At 51.9% G+C, this 25,083-nt stretch overlaps 1 protein-coding gene across 2 annotated transcripts; it reads right to left on the reverse strand.

The window, feature by feature from the left end:
- Positions 1-191: 191 nt before the first annotated feature.
- On the reverse strand, positions 192-24,159 carry TENT5C (terminal nucleotidyltransferase 5C). Of its 2 annotated transcripts, none has more exons than XM_068270996.1 (2): positions 23,999-24,159; positions 192-4,918 (listed from the first exon to the last, which is right to left on the reverse strand). In XM_068270996.1, exon 2 carries the CDS (start codon positions 4,889-4,891, stop codon positions 3,713-3,715), a length of 1,179 nt encoding a protein of 392 aa, XP_068127097.1. In that variant the 5' UTR covers positions 4,892-4,918; positions 23,999-24,159; the 3' UTR covers positions 192-3,712. The 2 variants fall into 2 exon arrangements, with proteins under 2 accessions (XP_068127097.1, XP_068127098.1); XM_068270997.1 differs by lacking the exon at positions 23,999-24,159 and adding an exon at positions 14,804-14,881.
- Positions 24,160-25,083: the final 924 nt, after the last annotated feature.

A 25,083-nucleotide genomic window follows, 5' to 3' on the forward strand; every position in this document is an offset into this window, starting at 1 on the left:
AATTTTTATCTTTGCATAAATCCCTCCCCCCAGCGACCCCACCCCATGGAACAAGTATGCCACCAATTAAATCATCCAATCGCCACACTTGTTCCAGGCCAGCAGGTGGTTGTGCCAAAAGCAGAGAGGGCTTTATCTACAATCCCCCCCCCCCCCATGTCCCAGAAATAAGAACAGCACTCAGACAGGAGTCCAATAGGTCAAGATTTATTTTCAGTGTGCAGCACAGATACATGGAGTAAAACATTCCTGAGCACTTATGACTGGAGCTTTGGCAATGTTACAGGTTCATGTGAAAGTGGCTGGAGGAATCCCTGCAGGCCTGGAGAGACTGGAACAGTTGGGGTGGGGAGGTACAGGTGGTTTGAGGCATCACCACCAGACTGGAATAGGAACAAAGCTGGCCAGAGGCAACCCCAGGGGGGCAGGCATAGACAGATTGACAGCCCCCTGCTGCACAGGCTCCCAGTTTCAGGTGTATAAACCTGAAAACCAAGAAGGATTTGGGGAGAGGGACAGGAAAAGGAGTTCCCAGTTATCTGCAATCTATAGGCTTGAGAGTCTACACAAGTTCCTCCAATATAAAGGCCAGCATTTCCCTGAGGTTTGGAGGTGGCCTGCAGATGTCCAAGCAGAGAAGACCTGAGTAGTGGAGGAAGTTAGGACAGGTGTTGGCCTTTGGACTAATGGAAGACCATTGCAAATCATCCCTTGTGAGGACAGACTTGACAGCACTTTGCTTTACTGCAGGAGGTGGCAAGTCAAGCCTTATACACACACTTCAATTATGATTGGCCAATCGCAGACCAATTTTATTACCTCCATGTAGTATGAATGAGCAAACCCTCATACTACATGGAGGTGGAAAAATTGGTCTGCGATTGGCCAATCCCTTCCAAAATAATAAGTTCCTAACAAAGTCCTATAAGGCACAGCAGGAGACCCTCTGTACTGGTAGGCACCTCACAGAAGAGTACACTTGACCAGGGATGGTTGATTAGATGCAAATGAGTAAATGCAGGATTATGCACATGTTCTATGCAATGGCACTAGTCTAGAGGAACCAGCAGGAAACCTCATAGGGAACAGTTCTCTAATCACAGCACAAAGAGTTGTGATTGGCCAAGTAATGTGGGCATCGCTTACTACAACCGATCTGAAACCTAGAGATTCGAGAGGGTCAAGCCAATCACATTAGTGGAATCTCCCTATGGGATTTCCTCGTGGGGGCCCTAAAGTAGACTAGTGCCTGTGGTTTTATGTAGCTTGAAAATTGACCTATTGAATTCCACACTGGTAGGACCCAATCAATTTCAATTTGGATGAATTTACAGAATACTTCATCATCCCAGAACTTCATCTCTGACAATCTCCAATTCTGATATCCCACAATGGACTGCAGGTTTGTCTACTGGCCACTCCCTGCCAGAATAGTAGGTGGAGGCAGCATGCAGAATTGACCAGATACCAAACTCAGCAATAAAGTGAGCTGAAGTATAAAGGATGGCCTGCAAGAGCCCAACTGCAGCTTGCATACAAATTGTAGGCAGCCAGAAAGAGGGACAAATCACATCAACTACCTGTCTGATTGACCCATTTCCAAGCCGCTTACAAGTTGCATGCAAGCTTGATTGAAGGCTAGTCTAGTAGCATGGTGCTTCCAGCTAGAGATTGTAACATCCAGGGCTGTCACCCCAGCAAGCTGCTGCCCTGGAACAAGCATGCAGGGCATGAGCGCAACACTCCAGCCTCCGCATGCCTGGTCCAGGGACATCGGATGAGGTGATAGCCCAAAAACTTGCACCAAAATTGTCAGGGATGCCTCCAAAGTGTGGTCACAGGTCCTGCAGCAGATTGTGGCACCAATGATCGGGTAGCGACTGTAGGTGAGGCTCTCTGGACAGACCCATCTCTTCACAAACCTGAGAACTTCATTAGAAAGTTCTACTCAGGCCAGCGCAGACTGCACATGAGGCCCCTCAGCCTACCAGGAAGCGGGATTTGGAGGAGTGGTGATATTAAGGCACACTAAATATTTGTCCCTGTAATCTGCCAGCTGCCAAACGTGAGTCACGGCTGGTTTTGGGCAGAGGCTGGTGGGACAAACTTCATGTGAGAACATGATGTATGAAATATGCCAAACTTCTACAACGTTGGTGGCAAATGGGGTGGGGGGTGTTTTGAAGTTGAATGTACAACAGCATTACTTGTGTTGATTACCAGATGCAACATGATCACATCTGAAAGGATGAATTTTAGCACCAGAACAGTGGTCAGCTATGGACAGCTACCCCAAACAGATTGACAACTGGGGGTTATGGCAATAACCAGACAGCTATGGGGAGGCAGGAGACTCTGGCTGGCTGGTTATTGCCAGATACCCCAAACAGATGGACTACTTAGGTTGAGCACTATTTAGTTCAGAGAAGACCACTCAAAATAAGGAATGTTTTTTTTAGCCAGCTAATTATGCCTAGCATGACCCAAACCTATCGGGCAAGGAAGCCAAACCTGCCAAGTCTGCCTAGCATGACCCAAACCTATCGGGCAAGGAAGCCAAATCTGCCAAGTCTGCCTAGCATGACCCAAACCTAGCGGGCACAGAAGCCAGGCCTGCATTATGGCAAAAAAGTGTGACAAGTCAGACTTATCGCATCAGACTGTAAAACAATGAAGTGAGCAAAGAGGTTAATGGGCATGCAAAATAAAATGTAAATGTTGTGCACAGAGATTCCTCCACCACCTCCACAATTGAAGATTCACAGCTTAAATCGAAATCTGCTCCACGACCCACAGAGTGCAAATTTTAGCTTTAATTTTTTTTTCAGTAAATTACACGCTTAACCCAACACCTCTATATAATAATTTTTTTACACTATCATTCGTGACACCAGAGGGGAAAAAAAAAATAAAAAACCCCTTAAACTAAAGCCAGTATTGGGCAGTTTTCCAAGATTCAAAAAGAATATATATATATAATCTAGACTTGTCCCCTGCGCAGTCCTACAATAAACCCCCTAAAGAGGGCGGAGCAATACTTAGCACTGGGCGGGGCAATAAGGCACACTCTTCCAAACATAAATAAATGCAACAAATATATATATTGCATAGAACAAAAAAAAACTCCTGCTCTGACGAACCCTCACCTACAACACAAAAATCACTTTCCAATACTTTCTCTTTTTTTGTTTTACATTTTTTCAGGTTTTTTTTTTTTCACTTTTCCTCAACAAAAATGTCTCCAATTTTAATATTTTTTTCGAATGATTTTTTTCTTTTTTCAAAAAAAGGTCTGAGACCCACAAAAGCCCAAATCCCTTATAAGACTGGGGGAAAAACCAAAAACAAATAATTTTAGATCAAGCCATTTACAGAGTTCAATATCACCCTGTTAGCGTTCAGCTTGCCTAAAGGGTCAACACTGAATGGTTTAAAAAAAAAAAAAAAAAAAAAAAGCCATGGCCTTCACATCTCCATAGAGGGTCCACAGACCAAGACCACCATTGCTTAACTGGACAGGAGTTAGACTCACAGTAATAAAGGTAACAGATACAAATATCACATTCATGTTGGTGCAGACAAGAGGCAGAGGGCACAGGAGCCAAATATTTTGCAAGAGATTGGGCCCTGGCCACATTTCAGCACGGGTCAACAGTTGTCCACAGTTTTTAAAGTCAAGGGTCCACCGTCCCACAGTCAGAGTAGGGAGCTTCTAGCTACAAGGAAGCCATGTTGGATAGGACTGACTGTAGGAGACAGCGGTGTTGGCAATGTAGTAATTGCTGAAGTTGGCATCACTGACATAAGGTGCAGGCTGGTAGTAGCATGTGACGTTGGTGGCATTTGGAATAATGTTCTGTTCTGCCAACACCCTGAGGGCCAGAAGAGATATAAGATTTAGGGTCTGCCTGCGTTCGTGTCCCATTAAACACACCGTGCTCTCGTTCACCACTCGCCGCAGGATCATAAGGTAGTCATACTTGCTCTTCTCCTCACCAATGAAGTGGTTCTGGAGGTAGGACTCAAGTTTCCGCTGCTGTTCAAAGATATCCGAGAAGTCTATGAAGAACCGGGAGCACATGTACCGCTCCAAAGACTTTATCTGCTCCTTATCTGCCGGCTTAAAGTCACGCACCAGCAGATTGCTGTACTTCATGAGGCCACCACCTCTGATCTCCTCTGGATTTTTGGTGGCTATTTGCTTGTGGCGAAGATGGCCAAACGCAGCTTCAAAGTCACCATACATGCTCTCCCCAATAACCGTGGGGTGGAAGTGTTCAGACATGGGGTTCTCAGAGCAGTCATGGTAGAAGAGAAGAGAGTCCAAGATGATCTGGAAAGAATCCACGCTGAACTCAAACTGCCGGCGGATGGAGTTGACAAATTTTAGCTCAATGTTCCTTCCATCTTTGTTGGAGAGGGATATTAAGCTCCAGCGGTCGTTGTCCGTAAACACCTTCACCATTTTCTGCACGTAGGCCTCTTTTAGGGTCACAGGGCTAATTTTCTCTTTGTTGACCCCATCAGGCAAGAAGTTCAAAAGCAAACCGATGACCACGTCCTTCATCAGCTGGAACTCTGCCTCTGAAGACACGTTCACACCAAATATCAAGTCCAGATCTTTATAGCCAAGACCGTTATCCTTCACCAAGACGTGGCTGGCCGCAGAACCGTTGAGCCGGACATCCCTGACCTTGATACCAGCATCCTCCAGTTTGCTGCGGACCAACTGCACAATGTCCTTCAGGGTCATCTTCAGGGTGGGAAAGTTTCCACGTCCATGGATGGGGACCACCTCCGTCAGGAAGCTGTTCAGGCGATCTACTTGCTCCCAGGTCAAGACGCTACAGGCTTTGGAAGAGCAGTTTTTGTTATTTCCTTGGTCTGCCATGGCTAGGACAGATCTTCTCCAGAATCACTGCAAAGACAAAAAAGGAAACATTACAACAAACTTTAATATGGTCTATACACACACTCGCTGGTTATTTAAAGTCTTTAGTAGCACTTTGAGCTGAACCTAAGGAGTTCTGTCCAGTCGTGGCATTCATACGAAGCCCTGATACATGGGAATCAAAGGACCCTCCTACTTGTATTTATGGCTGTGGGGTGCCTTATGCAAACTTTGTAAAAACTTTACTAGGCCAAGAGCCATGTGTAGCTGTGTATAGGGCCAGTGTGGGGCAGATGGTCAGGAGCCCTGTATCCGGTCACAGCAGCAGTTGGCAGTTTCCCAGTGCTGCTCAATGTGTACCTTTTCCATAGTGGCTGGATAGTGTAATGGTTAAGGGCTCTGCCTCTGACACAGGAGACCAGGGTTCAAATCTTGGCTCTGCCTGTTCAGTAAGCCAGCACCTATTCAGTAGGAGACCTTGGGCAAGACTCCCTAACACTGCTACTGCCTATAGAGCGCATCCTAGTGGCTGCAGCTCTGGCACTTTGAGTCCGCCAGGAGAAAAGCACGATATAAATGTTCTGTGTTTGTACCTTATAAAAGGTCATGGCACCTCCAATATGCCAACTACACCAATATGAACACTAGACTAGAACCAGCACATAAACCAGACATGAGAAATTCACACCACCTGGTCCCCACACAGCTCTCCCAAAACACAGGCATTGTGGTCCCAAAGAGCCATGGTTACACCAGGAGCAGCAATACCGGCTTCTTGCCACAGAGCAGATATTAACTCATCCACAACTGACGACGACTAAGGCCTGGCACACTTTCAATTAGGATTGGCCAATCACTGACCAATTTTACTGCCTCCATGTAGTAGGAGGGTCAGGCGGCATTGACTACTATGAGCAGATCGTGCAGCTCTCATACTACATAGAGGTAAAATTGGCCATTTAAAATTGAAACGATTGGGTGCACATACCAGTTTTATGAATAAAAAAAAAAAAATAAAAGCGTCAATCTCTTTGAACATGCATACCAGTTACCATATATAATGTTTGTGAGTGTATTAATAGCTTACCCAGCCACTTCCCCACACCTAGAAGTTGACAATATATAGTGTATGGTCCCCTTTACCTCCCCCAGCAGGCCTGGCATGTGCTGGGCATGCTATATGGTCACATCCCTGGTACCCTCCTGCAGGCTGGCATGTGCTGGGCAGTGTATGGACACATCCCTGGTACCCTCCTGCAGGCTGGCATGTGCTGGGCAGTGTATGGTCACATCCCTGGTACCCTCCTGCAGCCTGGCATGTGCTGGGCAGTGTATGGTCACATCCCTGGTACCCTCCTGCAGGCTGGCATGTGCTGGGCAGTGTATGGTCACATCCCTGGTACCCTCCTGCAGGCTGGCATGTGCTGGGCAGTGTATGGTCACATCCCTGGTACCCTCCTGCAGGCTGGCATGTGCTGGGCAGTGTATGGTCACATCCCTGGTACCCTCCTGCAGGCTGGCATGTGCTGGGCAGTGTATGGTCACATCCCTGGTACCCTCCTGCAGCCTGGCATGTGCTGGGCAGTGTATGGTCACATCCCTGGTACCCTCCTGCAGGCTGGCATGTGCTGGGCAGTGTATGGACACATCCCTGGTACCCTCCTGCAGGCTGGCATGTGCTGGGCAGTGTATGGACACATCCCTGGTACCCTCCTGCAGCCTGGCATGTGCTGGGCAGTGTATGGTCACATCCCTGGTACCCTCCTGCAGGCTGGCATGTGCTGGGCAGTGTATGGACACATCCCTGGTACCCTCCTGCAGGCTGGCATGTGCTGGGCAGTGTATGGACATCCCTGGTACCCTCCTGCAGCCTGGCATGTGCTGGGCAGTGTATGGTCACATCCCTGGTACCCTCCTGCAGGCTGGCATGTGCTGGGCAGTGTATGGACACATCCCTGGTACCCTCCTGCAGGCTGGCATGTGCTGGGCAGTGTATGGACACATCCCTGGTACCCTCCTGCAGGCTGGCATGTGCTGGGCAGTGTATGGACACATCCCTGGTACCCTCCTGCAGGCCGGCATGTGCTGGGCAGTGTATGGTCACATCCCTGGTACCCTCCTGCAGGCCGGCATGTGCTGGGCAGTGTATGGTCACATCCCTGGTACCCTCCTGCAGGCTGGCATGTGCTGGGCAGTGTATGGACACATCCCTGGTACCCTCCTGCAGGCTGGCATGTGCTGGGCAGTGTATGGACACATCCCTGGTACCCTCCTGCAGGCTGGCATGTGCTGGGCAGTGTATGGACACATCCCTGGTACCCTCCTGCAGGCCGGCATGTGCTGGGCAGTGTATGGTCACATCCCTGGTACCCTCCTGCAGGCCGGCATGTGCTGGGCAGTGTATGGTCACATCCCTGGTACCCTCCTGCAGGCTGGCATGTGCTGGGCAGTGTATGGTCACATCCCTGGTACCCTCCTGCAGGCTGGCATGTGCCAGGCACAGTACAGCAGGTACAATACACTGCCATCATGCACGGACACCCGGCACGGACAGCTGCCCGCACTGCACATACCGTACCTCGCCGCCTCTCCCCAGCAGCTTTTTATAGCAGCACCACCTGGCAGCCAGCCCTTCTGTGCAGCAGGAAGTGTGTTCAGAAATACACATTCATAAAACCTGCACAGGCCCAGCCAGCTGCTGCCCCATTCTCAGAATCCGCAAACCTGCACAGACCTGACCAGCTGCTGCCCCATTCCCAGAATCTGCAAACCTGCACAGACCCAGCCAGCTGCTGCCCCATTCCCAGAACCAGCAAGCCTGCACAGACCCGGGCAGCTGCTGTCCCATTCCCAGAATCAGGAAACCTGTACAGACCTGGCCAGCTGCTGCCCCATTCCCACAATCAGCAAACCTGCACAGACCCGGCCAGCTGCTTCCCCATTCCCAGAAAACCTGCACAGGCCCAGCCAGCTGCTGCCCCATTCCCAGAATCCTAAAACCTGCACAGACCTGGCCAGCTGCTGCCCCATTCCCAGAATCCACAAACTTGCACAGGCCCAGCCAGCTGCTGCCCCATTCCCAGAATCATAACCTGCACAGACCAGCTGCTGCCCCATTCCCAGAATCATAACCTGCACAGACCCAGCCAGCTGCTGCCCCATTCCCAGAACCAGCAAGCCTGCACAGACCCGTCCAGCTGCTGCCCCATTCCCAGAAACCCTGCACAGACCCAGCCAGCTGCTGCCCCATTCCCAGCAAACCTGCACAGACCCGTCCAGCTGCTGCCCCATTCCCAGCAAACCTGCACAGACCCGTCCAGCTGCTGCCCCATTCCCAGCAAACCTGCACAGACCCGTCCAGCTGCTGCCCCATTCCCAGCAAACCTGCACAGACCCGTCCAGCTGCTGCCCCATTCCCAGAATCATAACCTGCACAGACCCGGCCAGCTGCTGCCCCATTCCCAGAATAAGCAAACCTGCACAGACCCAGCAAGCTGCTGCCCCATTCCCAGAATCTGCACAGACCCGTCCAGCTGCTGCCCCATTCCCAGAATCCTAACCTGCACAGACCCGGCCAGCTGCTGCCCCATTCCCAGAAACCCTGCACAGGCCCAGCCAGCTGCTGCCCCATTCCCAGAATCATAACCTGCACAGACCCGGCCAGCTGCTGCCCCATTCCCAGAATAAGCAAACCTGCACAGACCCAGCAAGCTGCTGCCCCATTCCCAGAATCTGCACAGACCCGTCCAGCTGCTGCCCCATTCCCAGAATCCTAACCTGCACAGACCAGCTGCTGCCCCATTCCCAGAAACCCTGCACAGGCCCAGCCAGCTGCTGCCCCATTCCCAGAATCATAACCTGCACAGACCTGACCAGCTGCTGCCCCATTCCCAGAATCATAACCTGCACAGACCCGACCAGCTGCTGCCCCATTCCCAGAATCATAACCTGCACAGACCCGACCAGCTGCTGCCCCATTCCCAGAATCATAACCTGCACAGACCCGACCAGCTGCTGCCCCATTCCCAGAATCATAACCTGCACAGACCCGACCAGCTGCTGCCCCATTCCCAGAATCATAACCTGCAGACCCGACCAGCTGCTGCCCCATTCCCAGAATAAGCAAACCTGCAGACCCAGCAAGCTGCTGCCCCATTCCCAGAACCAGCAAACCTGCACAGACCCGGCCAGCTGCTGCCCCATTCCCAGAATCCTAAAACCTGCACAGACCCGACCGCCCCATTCCCAGAATCATAACCTGCACAGACCCATCCAGCTGCTGCCCCTTTCCCAGAACCAGCAAATGCTCAACCTAAAACCAGCCGGTCAGCCGAAACTAGTCTAATGAGTTTGTTCTGAGAACCGTCACAGCGCGTCATTTCATGAAGTAAAGTCTGAGCATTCTCAGGGGGAAGTGGGGGAATCTCTACAGCTGTATTTCAGTCTATAGATGGGAGCAAGCATCACAGATCCATCCAGCCGACAGTCCGTCTGCTCACTACCCAAGGCTAGGCTATAACCAAAGATCACATGTCTTATGTCCCATGCATGTTCCAGGGGTCAGGCTACAGAATTATCCTCAGATAGATTGTAGAATGCAGGATTCACTTCTCCGGGGCTGTACAGTACCAGTTTATGAAATAAGCTACATACTGGGGTAACACCAGTAAGGTTTTCATGGAGCAAATCTGGGAAGGAGCAATACAGTGCAACAGCTGCAGAGCGTTGTACAGAGGTCAGTAAAGCACAAATTCATACTAGCATGCAAATTGTATGCAGTTTGGTATTCAGCTGAAAGGGCAAGAAATGCATCTGACTGATCCAATTCCAAGCAGACGTCTTACTGGCCACAATGATCCACCACTGCCTTAAAGGGAATCTGAGATGAGGGGGATATGGAGGCTGCCATATTAATTTCCTTGTATACAATGCCGGTTGCCTGGCTGCCCTGTTGATCTTTGTTGATAAGTCGTGTCCGAGTCAAAACCCAGGAACAAGCGCATATGGCTAAGGTAGCAAATCCTGAGTCCGAGCACCTGATCTGCTGCATGCTTGTTCAGGGGCTGTGGCTAAAAGTATTAGAGAGACAGGATGAGGAGGTCTGGCAGGCAACCGGTATTGATAAAAGGAAATAAATATGGCAGCCACCATATAACTCTCACCTCAAGTGTCAAAAGCTTTATAGTCACCGATCACAAGGTAAATAGGCCCGTTTTTGCAGCAGATTGATATATAATTTCCGACATGTCAGATTTCACTTCCAATTGGTTTTACCGCTCAATTTCTGATAGGAGTGGAAAGTGATAAAAGATGAGAATTTAACGGGAAATAGAGCGGAAAAACGAATAGTTGGCAGCACGGTGGCGTAGTGGTTGGCGCTCTTGCCTTGCAGCGCTGGGCTCCCGTTCGCATCCCAGCCAGGGCACTATCTGCACGGAGTTTGAACGTTCTCCCCGTGTCTGTGTGGGTTTCCTCTGGGCACTCCAGTTTCCTCCCACATTCCAAAAACATACAGATAAGTTAATTGGCTTCCCCCTAAAATTGGCCCTAGACTACAATACATTCATACAGACACTACATGATACATACATAGACATAGGACTATGGTAGGGATTAGATTGCAAGCTCCTCTGAGGGACAGTTAGTGACAAGACAATATACTCTGTACAGTGCTGCGGAAGATGTCGGCGCTATATAAATACTAATTCATATATAATAAATAATTCCCTAGCATAAGCCCTTTCTCCCCCAATCAGCTGTCAATCAAAATCTATTAACCCATGCACTTATTAATTAAGTTGCATTTTGGCTTCTTATAAAATCTGACATTTACCTGCAGGGGGGGCGGGGGCGCATTGTAGAGTCACAACCACCATGTCCCATCATGGCTGCCACAGCAGCAAGCACAAGGTTAGTGTATAGCATAATCTGTCCCATCATGGCAGCCTCAGGGTTAAAGTATAGCATAATCCTGCAGTCAGGTCTTAATGAGCTTAGAACTCTACGTCACTCAGCAGCCCAGAGCCTATGGAAAGATTCTTAACCCCTTCAAGTTTTAAACAGCGGCAGCTGGAGGCTTCTGTCTTCCAGGAACCACACACGCCATCGGGAAGAGGACCTGTCTACAGACACTGCCAGTACAGCTGCACAGGTGGCCACAACCACCACATTACAAGGCTTATACTCCTAGCCCTTCAGCCACTCTCACCAGGTTCCAATATGACCCAGGTGTAGGCTTCTGTCTCTCCGCTAGCATTAAGGGCTGGCTGACTCTGGAGCGATTCATCTCTCTGCTGTCAGTAACAATGACTGCCGATGGCCATGTCCATAGTAGGATGCTGCATGGAGCTCCCTGGATAACAGGAATGCACTGAAAAGCCACGCTGCATGTTACGGCTGCATACGGTCCATGAAAGCATGCTTCCCTCTACAGGTTAATGTGCGCATTTTGTGGTAACATTCAGTGCAATACCAAACCTGCCACATAGGTTGTGCGGCAAGCCCAGAGCAGCATTTACACCGCGCACCGCTGAATAGCCTAGGAGGGAATGGTCACTGCAGGGTGTGGCATTTGCATAAATTGCATGCAGGGTTTCATGAGCAATGCAATCCTCATTCCCCCCGAACGCAAAAGCTGAACATTTGTGCCATAAAATTGCAGGCAATTGCATTCTGCAATAATAATAATTCTGCGATGAGTGATGTCCACAGCCCCAATTCCAACGTGCATGCAAATTGTATGCAGCTCAGAGCCGGGCCAATCAATACAGGAGTGCATCTGATCCCGTTCTGTCCCAGCAGTCACTCTGCATGCATTCCAGATGGAGGCTCCCCCACAATGCAGGGACACACCCCCTAGTGCAGTGATCTGCCCTAGGCCGTCCAGCTGTTAAGGAACTACAAGTCCCACGATGCATTGCAAGAGTCTGACAGCCACAGTCATGATTCATAAAGGCAAATGCATTGTGGGACTTGTAGTTCCGTAACAGCTGGAGAACCAAGTTTGCAGATCACTTATCTAGGGGACCCCCAACATCCAGCCAAGAGATTATCTGGACACGTCCAACAGATAGGCAGCTGGTACAGCACACAGGGTTGGGGCGGCAGGGCAGATATAAAAGTGGGTTATGGCTCACCCTAAGAGTTCATAGTCACCGCCAGCGATCAGCCAAGCACTGAAATGCTCCTTTAAAAAAGGACAACTGCAAGAGGGATATGGAAACTGCCATATTTCCTATTAAGCAATACCAGTTGCCTGGCTGTCTGCTGATCCTCTGCCTCTAATAACTTTAGCCATAGACCCTGAACAAGCATGCAGCATATCAGGTGCTCTGATTGAAGTGTGACTGGATTAGCTGCTTGCTTGTTCCAGGTGTGCGATTCAGACACTGATGACAGATCGCATGACAGTCAGGCAACTGGCATTGTTTAACAGGAAATAAATATGGCAGCCTCCAGATTATGCTCACTACAGGTGTCCCTGTGTGAACCAGCACATCATGAGACTGGTTGAAAAGGTCAAGCTTAGGTGAAAGGTCAGGCACCGGACCTGAAGGTGATCAGGCAGGGGCTGGAAGCACTAGTATGAGGTCAGAGTTTGGATAGGTGCGGACGTGGTCAGGACATGATTAAGATGCATTTGCGATTTCTGATGGGAGAGAAAAAAAAAACCCCAGACACAACTTTGCAATTTTCCTGCGTTCCTATACTTTGTCACATGAAAAATCCAGCAAGCGCAGAAACTGCAGAAAATTGCATTGCAAACAGCACACTTATGGAATCATCCCTACAGTGTCCCATCAGCTTAAAGGGAACCTTAACCACCCTGGCGTTCTGATTAAATCGCCAGGGTGGCTGCGGGAGGGTTTTTTTTAAATAAAAAAAAAAACTATTTCATGCAGCCAACTGAAAGTTGGCTGCATGAAAGCCCACTAGAGGGCGCTCCGGAGGCGATCTTCCGATCGCCTCCGGCGCCCAGAATAAACAAGGAAGGCCGCAATGAGCGGCCTTCCTTGTTTTGCTTATATCGTCGCCATAGCGACGAGCGGAGTGACGTCATCGACGTCAGCCGACGTCCTGACGTCAGCCGCCTCCGATCCAGCCCTTAGCGCTGGCCGGAACTTTTTGTTCCGGCTACGCTGGGCTCAGGCGGCTGGGGGGACCCTCTTTCGCCGCGGCGAATCGCCGCAGAGCGGCGGCGATCAGGCAGCACACGCGGCTGGCAAAGTGCCGGCTGCGTGTGCTGCTTTTTATTTCATTCAAATCGGCCCAGCAGGGCCTGAGCGGCAGCCGCTGGCGGTGTTCCGCTCAGCTGGTTAACTGAGAGGGATATGGAGGTTTCCTTTTAAACAATACCAGTTGCCTGGCAGTCCTGCTGAGCTCTTTGGCTGCAGTAGTGGCTGAATCACACACCAGAAACAAGCATGCAGCTAATCCAGTCTGACTTCAGTCAGAGCACCTGATCTTCATGCTTGTTCAGGGGCTGTGGCTAAAAGTATTAGAGACACAGGATCAGCAGGAGAGAGTCAGGCAACTGGTGTTATTTAAAAAGGAAAAATCCATATTCTTCTCAGTTTAGGTTCCCTTTAAGAGTACCTAGCATTTCCCAATCAGATTGCACGCTTGGGACAAGCGAGGGGCAGTACAGCATAGAGGAGCCCAGCATGCTATGGTTCCTGAGGGTCAGGCAGTAGAGGATAGAGGGGCGTTCTGTGGCCCATGGTGTGTGTGTGGGGGGGGGGGGGGGACAGGCAGTAGAGGTGCATGCTGTGGCCCATAGGGGGGGGTCAGGCAGTAGGGTTTAGAGGTGCATGCTGTGGCCCATAGGGGGGGTCAGGCAGTAGGGTATAGAGGGGCATGCTGTGGCCCATAGGGGGTAGGGGGGTGTCAGGCAGTAGAGGGTAGAGGGGCATGCTGTGGCCCATAGGGGGGGTGTCAGGCAGTAGAGGGTAGAGGGGCATGCTGTGGCCCATAGGGGGGGGGGGTCAGGCAGTAGGCTATAGAGGGGCAAGCTGTGGCCCATGGGGGGGGGTCAGACAGTAGGCTATAGAGGGGCAAGCTGTGGCCCATAGGGGGGGGGTCAGGCAGTAGGGTATAGAGGGGCAAGCTGTGGCCCATGGGGGGGGGGTCAGGCAGTAGGGTAAAGAGGGGCATGCTGTGGCCCATGGGGGGGGTCAGGCAGTAGGGTATAGAGGGGCAAGCTGTGGCCCATAGGGGGGGGGTCAGGCAGTAGGGTATAGAGGGGCAAGCTGTGGCCCATGGGGGGGGGTCAGGCAGTAGGGTATAGAGGGGCAAGCTGTGGCCCATAGGGGGGGGGGGTCAGGCAGTAGGGTATAGAGGGGCAAGCTGTGGCCCATGGGGGGGGGGTCAGGCAGTAGGGTATAGAGGGGCATGCTGTGGCCCATGGGGGGGGGTCAGGCAGTAGGGTATAGAGGGGCAAGCTGTGGCCCATAGGGGGGGGGTCAGGCAGTAGGGTATAGAGGGGCATGCTGTGGCCCATGGGGGGGGTCAGGCAGTAGGCTATAGAGGGGCAAGCTGTGGCCCATGGGGGGGGGTCAGACAGTAGGCTATAGAGGGGCAAGCTGTGGCCCATGGGGGGGGGTCAGGCAGTAGGGTATAGAGGGGCATGCTGTGGCCCATGGGGGGGGGTCAGGCAGTAGGGTATAGAGGGGCAAGCTGTGGCCCATAGGGGGGGGGTCAGGCAGTAGGGTATAGAGGGGCAAGCTGTGGCCCATAGGGGGGGGGTCAGGCAGTAGGGTATAGAGGGGCAAGCTGTGGCCCATAGGGGGGGGGGTCAGGCAGTAGGGTATAGAGGGGCAAGCTGTGGCCCATGGGGGGGGGTCAGGCAGTAGGGTATAGAGGGGCGTGCTGTGGCCCATAGGGGTCCCAAAGAGTCAGACACGACTCACATACCTGCAAGCCTCGGACTCTGCTACCACTGGAGTTACAGGAGATCCTGGCCAGCCTAGCACTACTCCTGACATCACAGCTGTCACCCAAATCATAGTACAGGCTGCTCTGCTCAGGGGATACGCTTACCGTATGACAGCAACTTCCCAAAATATCTGCCCAACTCAGAGTAGATGGCACGAAACACGTCACCACCATGACCCCACATATCATTTATATAGCACGGACATTTTCTGCAGTACATTACAGAGTACATAGTCATGTCACTGACTGTCCTCAGAGGAGCTCACACTATAATCCTACCACACACAAAGGCTAATTTAGGAAAGAAGCTTACGACCAGGTTTTTGGTATGTGGGAGGAGCCCAGGGAGAACATACAAACCCCATGCAGAAAGATTCTGCTAGGAGAGTTGTGGTCATTATGCAAATCTCCATACACAGCAGCTGGTAGTAAGGTTTTGAGTTGCTTATAGATAATATCTACAAGCGTTCCTCCTGTTTAGTTGTGGGTGGAGGGACCCTACAGCTGACGTGCTGCCCTAGGCAGTTGCCCGGTATTCCAGCTGGGGCTGGTGTAGGTTGCGGGATCTGTGCAATATTCCATATGGTAACAGCAGGCTGCCCATCTCCAGATTAGGTGGGAAAACAGCAACTGCACAGCAAGGTCACCACAGCTCTATCAGAGCAACGCAGGAATGCCTGCTTCCTGCAGGGGGCGCTGTGCCACAGGAGACAGCAGGGTCACCACACAGCTCTATCAGAGCAACGCAGGACTGCCTGCTTCCTGCAGGGGGTGCTTGTGCAACAGGAGACAGCAGGGTCACCACACAGCTCTATCAGATGCAGCACTGCCTGCTTCCAGCAGGGGGCACTGTGCCATAGGACTGCCAGCTTCCTGCAGGGTGCTGTGCCACAGAGCGAGGAGACACCAGGGTTACAGGCAGGTGGTGGCTGGGTTTTATTGCAATACAAACATGTAATTGTCACATCTTATAAACCACCCAACAAATTGCTCCGTCTCCGGTGAGGACGGGTGGAGCTGCCGGCACGCCGGAGGGTGGAGCCGGAGAAAATTGGCTTTTCCCATAAAAGTGACAAATTAGTTTCTCTACATCCCAGACAGGTCTCCATTGGATACCAATGAGGTCCCCCCCCCCCCCCCCCCCCCCAATCCTCCTAAACATGGCCACCAACAATCACTTAATTTTCAATAAAAGGATCCAGTTTTTCAATTATGAAAAAATTAGTAAGAAAATTGCTTGGAGATAGAAATTGACATTCAATTTTCATAGAATATTAAAAAGTTTTAAGAAAGCCAATTTTTCTGAAAATCCAGTACTTTTTAATCAAACTTTATAGTGAGTGGCCATCTTAAGCCTCAGGGATCAAGCACTGGCAGACCCCCATGTCAATGTTTAGAGGCTGCCAGTGCTAAATCTGAGGATGAGGAAGCCTCCATCACCGCCCCTAAAAAGAGCCCTGGAGGGCCTAAGAGACGCAGCCGCCCCCCCAGGATTCTCCTGCTAAGGGCCCCCTGCGGCTGCATCCCTTGCAGGGACTATTGTTACGCCACTGCAGCCAACGTATTCTTGTCACTTTAAGGGCTCTTTCACACTACAGGCAGCAGTAAAAAGGCTAAAACGCTGCGTTTTGGCTGCTGGCGTTTTTAAGGCGTTTAACGCCAATACATTAGTATCAATTGTAATGAGAAACGCTGCGGTCAGCCCTAAAAAAGCTTCTAGGAGCGTTGAAACGCAACGCTCCAAAACGCAGCGTTAGATGTGAAAGGTAAAATGAAAGTCTATTGACTTTCATTTTACCTAGGAAAACGCCAACTTAAGCCATGGCGTTAAAACGCCGAAAAAGCCCTCTGGTGTGAAAGGGCCCTCAGTGTACTTTAAAGACAAGTAGAAAAGTTACAATAAGTGATAGGTCTATGTAACAACCATTTGTTCAGCAGGTGCACTGCGGTCATTGGAGTTTTAGATGGTGGTCCTTCCCAATGGAATTTGCTCCCCCCCCCCCCCAGGAAAGTAGAATCACCCAGCTTGTCAGCTGTACAGGTCTCCCCCACAGGACAGTGGTATCACCCAGCTCATCAGCTTTACAGGTCCCCCCTCTCCTGTGCAGGACAGTGGTATCTGCTTGCCAGAGCTGTACAGGTCGCCCCCTCCCCCACAGGACAGTGGTATCACCCGGCTCGTCAGAGCTGTACAGGGTTATTTTAGCAAGTGTGGCTAAGCATATCCAGAGGGGACCCGGCTATATATAGAGGGTCAGCTCTGCTAATAAGGGCAACACTGCATGGCGGTAACCAAATACTCCCGTCACTAGTTAGATAATGTGGGGGGCGCAGCACAGACCGTACATACGTGAGGCACAGCACAGGGCCGGCCAACATGAAAAGGGGAACACGGGGAAAATGTATGCCTCACCCATTGACTCCAATGACTTCTGCTGTGTAAATCCTATAGTAATGCAATCCCGATTTTGCAGCGGCGCACCAGAAACCTCGCCATGGCAAGTAGGCTAGGCCTTGTTGCTTGTTACGTTGCCCTGTGGTACAACTGTGTAACCCAATGGACAAGTGTAAAAGGGGCCTAAATCACACCTGAAGTGAGATATGGAGCCTGCCATATGAATTTCCTTTTAAACAATGCATATCGCCTGGCTTTCCTGCTGCTCTTCTGCCTCTAATACTTTAATATGGCGGCCTCCATATCCCTCTCACTTCAAAATGTCCTTTAAGGTGCCCCAATTACTTTCTGACCAAGACTGTCACACACAGAGCTCGCTTGAAAGGGAGTGGTCAGGTGTGGTGGCAGCAGTGTTCAATGTGGGGCTAGCTCAACAGACCCCCGCCCTCCCCATGTACAGTCCTCATTTGTGTACTAAAACATGACAGTTACCATATGTACTTTCACACGCCAGATAGAGCACAGTATGTGGCAGTAAACTATCCCTCTTAAAGGGACACGGGGGGGGGGGGGGGGGGGAAAATCAGGGGAAAATGAGTTGAACTTACCCGGGGCTTCTAATGGTCCCCGCAGACATTCTGTGCCCATGCAGCCACTCACCGATGCTCTGGCCCCACCTCCGGGTTACTTCTGGAATTTCCGACTTTAAAGTCTGAAAACCACTGCGCCTGCGTTGCAGTGTCCTCGCTTCCCCTGATGTCACCAGGAGTGTACTGCGCAGGCATAGACCATACTGTGCCTGCGCAGTACGCTCCTGGTGCCATCAGTGAGAGTGAGGACACGGCAACGCAGGCACAGTGGTTTTCAGACTTTAAAGTCTGAAATTCCAGAAGTGAACCGGAGGCGGGGCCGGAGCATCGGTGAGTGGCTGCGTGGGCACAGGATGTCTGCGGGGGACCATTAGAAGCCCCGGGTAAGTTCAACTCATTTTCCCCCCGACCCCCCTACAGTATCCCTTTAACAGATCTGTGATGTTAAAATCTGGTGGCCATCTGTAAAGGGCTGTGGAGTCAGATGGTTTTTGTACCGACTCCACAGCCCTGATTAGACCAACATCTAGCGATTTATGGGCAGATCTGACCAAGACACAAATCTCTGATTGGAGAGAGATCTGTCAGCTGCCCATACACTGAAGACTAATTCTCGATCAATTTAATGTGGAAATCTCTCTGGAATCTGCTAACCCGCCTCGCTGCTGCTCCCTAGTGCATAAGGGCCTGTACACTGCTGCGCTTGTGCTGAGTTTTTTAAAATCGCAAAGCCTTCATGAAAATAGTAAAAATCACATTGCACCAGTGTGTACGGGTCTTCATGATTTTTCAAGAGACCTTACAATTAAAAATGCATGCAACTTTAAAAGCGCAGCAGTGTGTACAGGCCCTAACTGTACATGTGTGCATTTATACACTACCTGTCCTGTGTCACTGCGCCCGTCCGTCTGCAGAGTCTCCGCTCTTCCAATAGCCCTATACATGCTGCTGGGTGATGCCACATGTGCGCTGGTAGCTTGTATAGGGCTAATGGAAGTGCGGGGGGATTCAGAAGATGGACAGGCACCGTGACGACGCAGGACAGGCACCGTGACGACGCAGGACAGGCACCGTGACGACGCAGGACAGGCACCGTGACGACGCAGGACAGGCACCGTGACGACGCAGGACAGGCACCGTGACGACGCAGGACAGGCACCGTGACGACGCAGGACAGGCACCGTGACGACGCAGGACAGGCACCGTGACGACGCAGGACAGGCACCGTGACGACGCAGGACAGGCACCGTGACGACGCAGGACAGGCACCGTGACGACGCAGGACAGGCACCGTGACGACGCAGGACAGGCACCTTTATAAACTGGGGAGAAACCGCCGAGGGTTTAGTTGCTTATACCGATACCAACCGCACACACTCGACCCAACATCTTGCAGCATGTCCGATAGACGTGCTCGGCCCGACATCGGTCGCATCGATCAGGAATGCACTAATCGATTGGCCACCAAGTCGCTAGATGTACGTGTACCTTAATATGGCCAAAAGTCTAGTGTGATCGCAAATGCTCAGCACTTTTTGAAGTTATTTTTCTAGGCACGTGTCTAGCGATTTTCTAACCATGCCTAGAGATTTTGGGAGCGTTTGTGTAGCGGATTGTATTTTTGTTACAGTAGAGAACAGCTTCTGTAACAAAAACGCTTGGAAAATCGCTCTGATCTAGTGCTTTTCAGAGCGTTTTTTCCACTTACCTATACTTAACATTGAGGTAGAACCGCCTCAGAAATCAGCAGAAATGCTGCAGGACCCGCGTTTGGGAGAAAAACCCAACATCGCTCTCGTGAGCTCCATCCCATTCAAATACATTAGCCAAGAACTTTTCAAAGCACTGGCGTTCTAAAAACCACTCAGAAGCGCTCTTGGTGTGCAGCAGCCCTCAGCCAGTCACACCCAGCAGCTGCAGATTAGCTGGCAGCTGGTTAATTAACCAGCAGCTACACAGATGGTTCAGCTCAGCGTGGAAAATGCAGCTCGTCTGGAGATGACTGGAGGGCAAATCTATATAAACGAGTCTGGGAAGTCTGTGGGCAGAATGACATAAACCGAGACCTTCCAATGATCAGCACCAGAATGAGTCACAATCTGCAGAGTTTCCCCTCAGCCGGGCCTGGCCTCTGCACATGTGGCAGCTCCCAGGGGCGCGAGGGGGGAAATCCCAGATAAGTGGGGCGCCGCACACTGCGTGAGTAAACGGCAGCACAGGGGCCACGCTGTTCCCAGCTGATAAAAAAGTTTGTGCCGACAGTAACTAGGTGACAGGCGTGACGTCAGCGCTCCAGTGACGAGGCAGCTGGCCCCAGGCCAGGGCCCTTACTAATCTGCCTGGTTACAGGGAAATATTTGGGGGAGAGCAGCGACTTCTCCATGGCAGCAGACAGGTACAGACCGTGCTACTGAGCCTAGGCTGGGGCCCCTCACACCAGACAGGGTCAACGAGGGGACAGCAGACAGGTACAGAGCCCAGGCCGGGGGGGGCAGTGAGGGAGCAGAAGACAGGTACAGAGCCCAGGCCGGGGGCCAGTGAGCTCAGGTGGGTGATGGAGGGGTCAGCGAGGGAACAGCAGACAGGTACAGAGCCCAATAGGTACAGAGCCCAGGCCGGGGGTCAGCGAGCTCAGGGGGGTGATGGAGGGGTCAGCGAGGGAACAGCAGACAGGTACAGAGGCCAGGCCGGAGGTCAGCAGAGACAGGCTGGGGGTCATCAAGGGGTCAGCAGACAGGTACAGAGGACAGACCGGAGGTCAGCAGAGACAGGCTGGGGGTCATCAAGGGGTCAGCAGACAGGTACAGAGGACAGGCCGGAGGTCAGCAGAGACAGGCTGGGGGTCATCAAGGGGTCAGCAGACAGGTACAGAGGACAGGCCGGAGGTCAGCAGAGACAGGCTGGGGGTCATCAAGGGGTCAGCAGACAGGTACAGAGGACAGGGCAGTGACACACACACACACTAAAAAAAAAGTCAGATTTCTCTTTAGCCAGGTTCAGCACATGTGCCTAAAGGGGCATTCAGCAATCTGAGTAATATTGGGGTACATGCATCACATTTGTGCTCCTTACAAAAAGCTAGAAGGGCCTCAGTCTGACTAAAGCTGGCCACACATGCAGCAATCTTACCAGCAGACTGATCGAATCTACAAGTTCTCTAGGACAAGCCACAGTGATCAGAATTTTTAATTTGTGAAAGAAAAAAATAAAATGATAGTACTGATCATACACGAGGGAGGCGGTACTGTGCAGTGCTGCCGAACTCACTGACCAGATTCCGAGCAGAGCAAGCGATCCGTGTGCCACATTGGGTAGCGATGGAAACCTATAGGGCCACCTTTACCTGGGCTTCAAGAATCAGAGACTGACCCCCCTCCCCATGATTATGCTTTATACCCCTTTACAAAAGCCTGTGCCCACTACTGAGGTGGTAGCAGAAATCTCACTGAGGGTGTGTGCATCCAGGGGTGCAAGGTGGTAGCTGCACCAGGGTACATGGTGTGCCCTGGTGCAACCTTATACTCCTGGATACACAACCTCAGTGAGAGATTTCTGAAAATTCCTAACAAAAACAAACCCAACAACACCTCAATAACTTCTCAAAGACGGTTTGTTATACTTTGTTTAAACGTATCAAGTGACCCTAGTGTTAAATGTGCCATATATTGAGGCCTTGGGGTACAGCCTGTGTCACCCTAACACTGTACACTTACTTGAAGGGGTTACTTCAGTTAGAGGGTACTTGTTACAGTATAAAGGACAACTTAACGAGATATATGATAGCTGCCATATTGGTTTTCTTTTAAACAATACCAGTTACCTGGCCATCTTGCTGATCCTCTCCATCTAATACTTTTAGCCATAGCCCCTGAACAAGCATGCAGCAGATCAAGCGTTTCTGACATGGTCAGATCTGACAAGATTAGCTGCATGCTTATTTCTGGTGTAATTCAAACACTACTGCAGCCAAACAGACCATCAGGGCTGCCAGGTAACTGGTATTAAATAGAACTGAAAGTAGGACAGCCTTCATATCCCTCTCTAATTACAATTTCTCTTTAAAAATGTTTAAAGAATTGATGCATTATATATAAAAAAACCTCAAGGATTAAAAAAACGGGAAATTTGCAGAGATTTCTACGCTGAGTGGAGCCATCTGCATTGAGGGGCATTTAGCAATCACTAACTTGAGTTTGTTGCCTCTGGCAGGAACACACAGCTGCAAGACGAGGATGTCGCCTGTGCTGCTTATCCCAAAAAAACGCAGACAGATAATCTACCAGCATTTACACACAGAGCCAGCCAACACACTGGCAGAGGTTTCACCCAAATGCCCGACAGCTGCCAGCCTCTGACTCCCTGGAGACGCCGCTGGGGACAGATTACAGCATGGAGAAAGTTACAGGAGAGTTCTAGAGTAGAGAGCAGACTGGCAGAGTCCAGAGGTAGCAGGCAGATCCTGCCCTCCCAGCTGGCACCAGTGACCCCCCCCCCCCCCATGCTAGAGAGCCCAGCCTGGCACAGCTGCCCCCAGAGTGACTACCAGCAGCTGATACAGCCAGGCACAGCTGCCCCCAGAGTGACTACCAGCAGCTGATACAGCCGGGCACAGCTGCCCCCAGAGTGACTACCAGCAACTGATACAGCCGGGCACAGCTGCCCCCAGAGTGACTACCAGCAACTGATACAGCCGGGCACAGCTCCCCCAGAGTGACTACCAGCAGCTGACAGCCAGGCACAGCTGCCCCCAGAGTGACTACCAGCAGCTGACAGCCAGGCACAGCTGCCCCCAGAGTGACTACCAGCAGCTGATACAGCCGGGCACAGCTGCCCCCAGAGTGACTACCAGCAACTGATACAGCCGGGCACAGCTGCCCCCAGAGTGACTACCAGCAGCTGATACAGCTGGGCACAGCTCCCCCAGTGTGACTACCAGCAACTGACAGCCAGGCACAGTGCCCACCTGGCAGCAGAGCCAGCTGATAAGGGTTATCGGGTCACACATACACAGCGGTGATTAACCCCATCCTGCCTCCCCACATGCCACAGGCAAAGAGCATGGAAGGGGGAGCTGAACTACAAGTGCCAGCATGATCTGCCAGCCAGATGTCTACACAAGCTGGTACATGTAGTCCACCACAACTGGGAGGCAGGGCAAGCTGACGCATGGAGTTCCCCACAGCTAAGAGGTTGGCATAGGCTAGGCAAGCTGGAACATGTAGTCCACCACAGCTGAGCACACTGGTACATGTAGTCCACCACAGCTGGGAGGCTGGGCACTTGTATCTGCACAGTAGAGAACAGCTGGGCACACATTACAGGCAGGGATATGGAAGGTATAGAGCTTAATGCCACATGGGGGTTATTCATAGTGGCAGACAGATGCTGGGGGTACACATGGAGTGGTGGAGGGGACAGAGGGGGGGGGGGGGGGGCAGGGGATTATGGAGTGACTGAGGGGTGCTGCTATAGGGGGATGGGTGGGGTTTGGTAGTAGATGCAGACTCACAGTTGCTGGGGGGGGGGGGGGGGGGGGGGTTAGTAGTAGTGGCAGACACAGGTGCTGGGGGGGGGGGGGCACACGGATTGATAGAGGGACAGGGGGTGGGGGGAGCTGCTATAGGGAGAGAGCTCAGGGGCACAGAGGGGAGAGATGGACGGACAGGGGTGCTGCTATAGGGAGAGGGGTGGGGGACAGAGGAGCAGGGTATGGAGTGGTGGGAGACTGTCAGACACAGATGCTGGGGCTTAGGGGACACCAGGGGTCATGGTGGGATCTGGAGGGGAGAGGGCATAGGGGCAATCATAGTGGCAGACACAGATGATGTGGGGGGGGGGGGGGGGGGGCACACAAGGGAGGGATGGAGGGACAGAGGGGTGCTGCTATAGGGAGAGGGGTGGGGGGCACAGGAGCAGGGTATGGAGTGGTGGGAGACTCTCCAGCAGACATCCTGGGGCTCGGGGGACACAGAAGGGACAGGAGGTGCTGCTATAGGGAGAGGGGGACACAGAAGGGACAGGAGGTGCTGCTATAGGGAGAGGGGGACACAAGGAGGGGTGTAAATAGTTGCAGTCACACAGGGTCAGGACAGGAGGTGCTGCTATAGAGAGAGGGGTGTGTAGTGGTGGTAGACTCTCCGGCAGTCACACATGCTGGGGACAGAGAGGGGCTCGGCGGGGGTCACTCACCGCTGGGGGCGCTCCGGAGCCGGGGGCAGCAGTAACAGGAGGTCCGGGGAGATGATCCGAGCAGCAGCAGAGTCGGGGGAGGGGTCTCTCTGCCTCTCCGCTCTGCACGCGCCGGGATGACCCTCTGAAGTGGGCGGAGCTTCTGTACTGTGACAGCCCCTCCCCTCCCTCCTCCCCCGTTATATCCCTCCTCAGCCTCGTCACCCCGGATCCCTCCGCCTCCGCCCCGCCCCCTGTCCTCATACTCCTCCCCCAACGCCCAGGGATCCCTGGCCTCCGCCCCGCCCCTCTCCTCCCCGCGCTGCGCCACGCCCCCCCCGCCATCCGCGGACTACTTTACAGAGACACTCCGCTAGATCCCTCCGCCGCCGCCGTCAATGGTTGCCGGGAGACGGGTACACAGTGGGCGTGGCCTGCGTGAAGGAGGCGGGGCCGGAGGCTGTCAGGAATAAGTAGCTCAGGCTCAGGGTTTTTTTTATGTTAGAAAAATTGTAACTTTTTCCCACTTTGGGCTCTATTCATAAAAAAGATGTGGCGAAAAAACTCCTGGAGGTAAAATACCGCAGCGGTATTTTACACTTCTGTGGGCTCTATTCATAAAACCTTACCGCAAGTTTTCCGCTCAAAACAGCGGATTTTCCCGACCATTTAGCAAAGTGGGCATTCATAAAAGCTGTTCCCGCATGAAAATCTACAATCCCCCAGCAGAGCGAGAAATTTCCGCCTTCTCCAGTGTTTTTCTAGATTTATCTAGAAAAAAGTAACAAAATGGCCATTCATAAAGATTAGAGGAAGCGGTATGTGGACGGGAAATACCGCTTCCTCTGATTCTGCGGATTACATACAAGTGAATGGGACAGACCTCCCAGAGAGAGCAGTGCACGGAGGGACTCTGCCGGCTGAAGTGTTTCCGCATGCCTTCCGACAGCTTACCGCCAGCTTTCAGCGGGAGATCTCCGCCCTTGCATCGCAGCTTTCAAGATTTTTTTGAATGACCACCCAGAAGTGTAAAATACCGCTGCGGTATTTTACCTCCAGGAGTTTTCTCGCCACATCTTTTTTATGAATAGAGCCCACCGGGCTCT

This window comes from Hyperolius riggenbachi, chromosome 2 (assembly GCF_040937935.1).
Source record: "Hyperolius riggenbachi isolate aHypRig1 chromosome 2, aHypRig1.pri, whole genome shotgun sequence".
NCBI lineage: Eukaryota > Metazoa > Chordata > Amphibia > Anura > Hyperoliidae > Hyperolius > Hyperolius riggenbachi.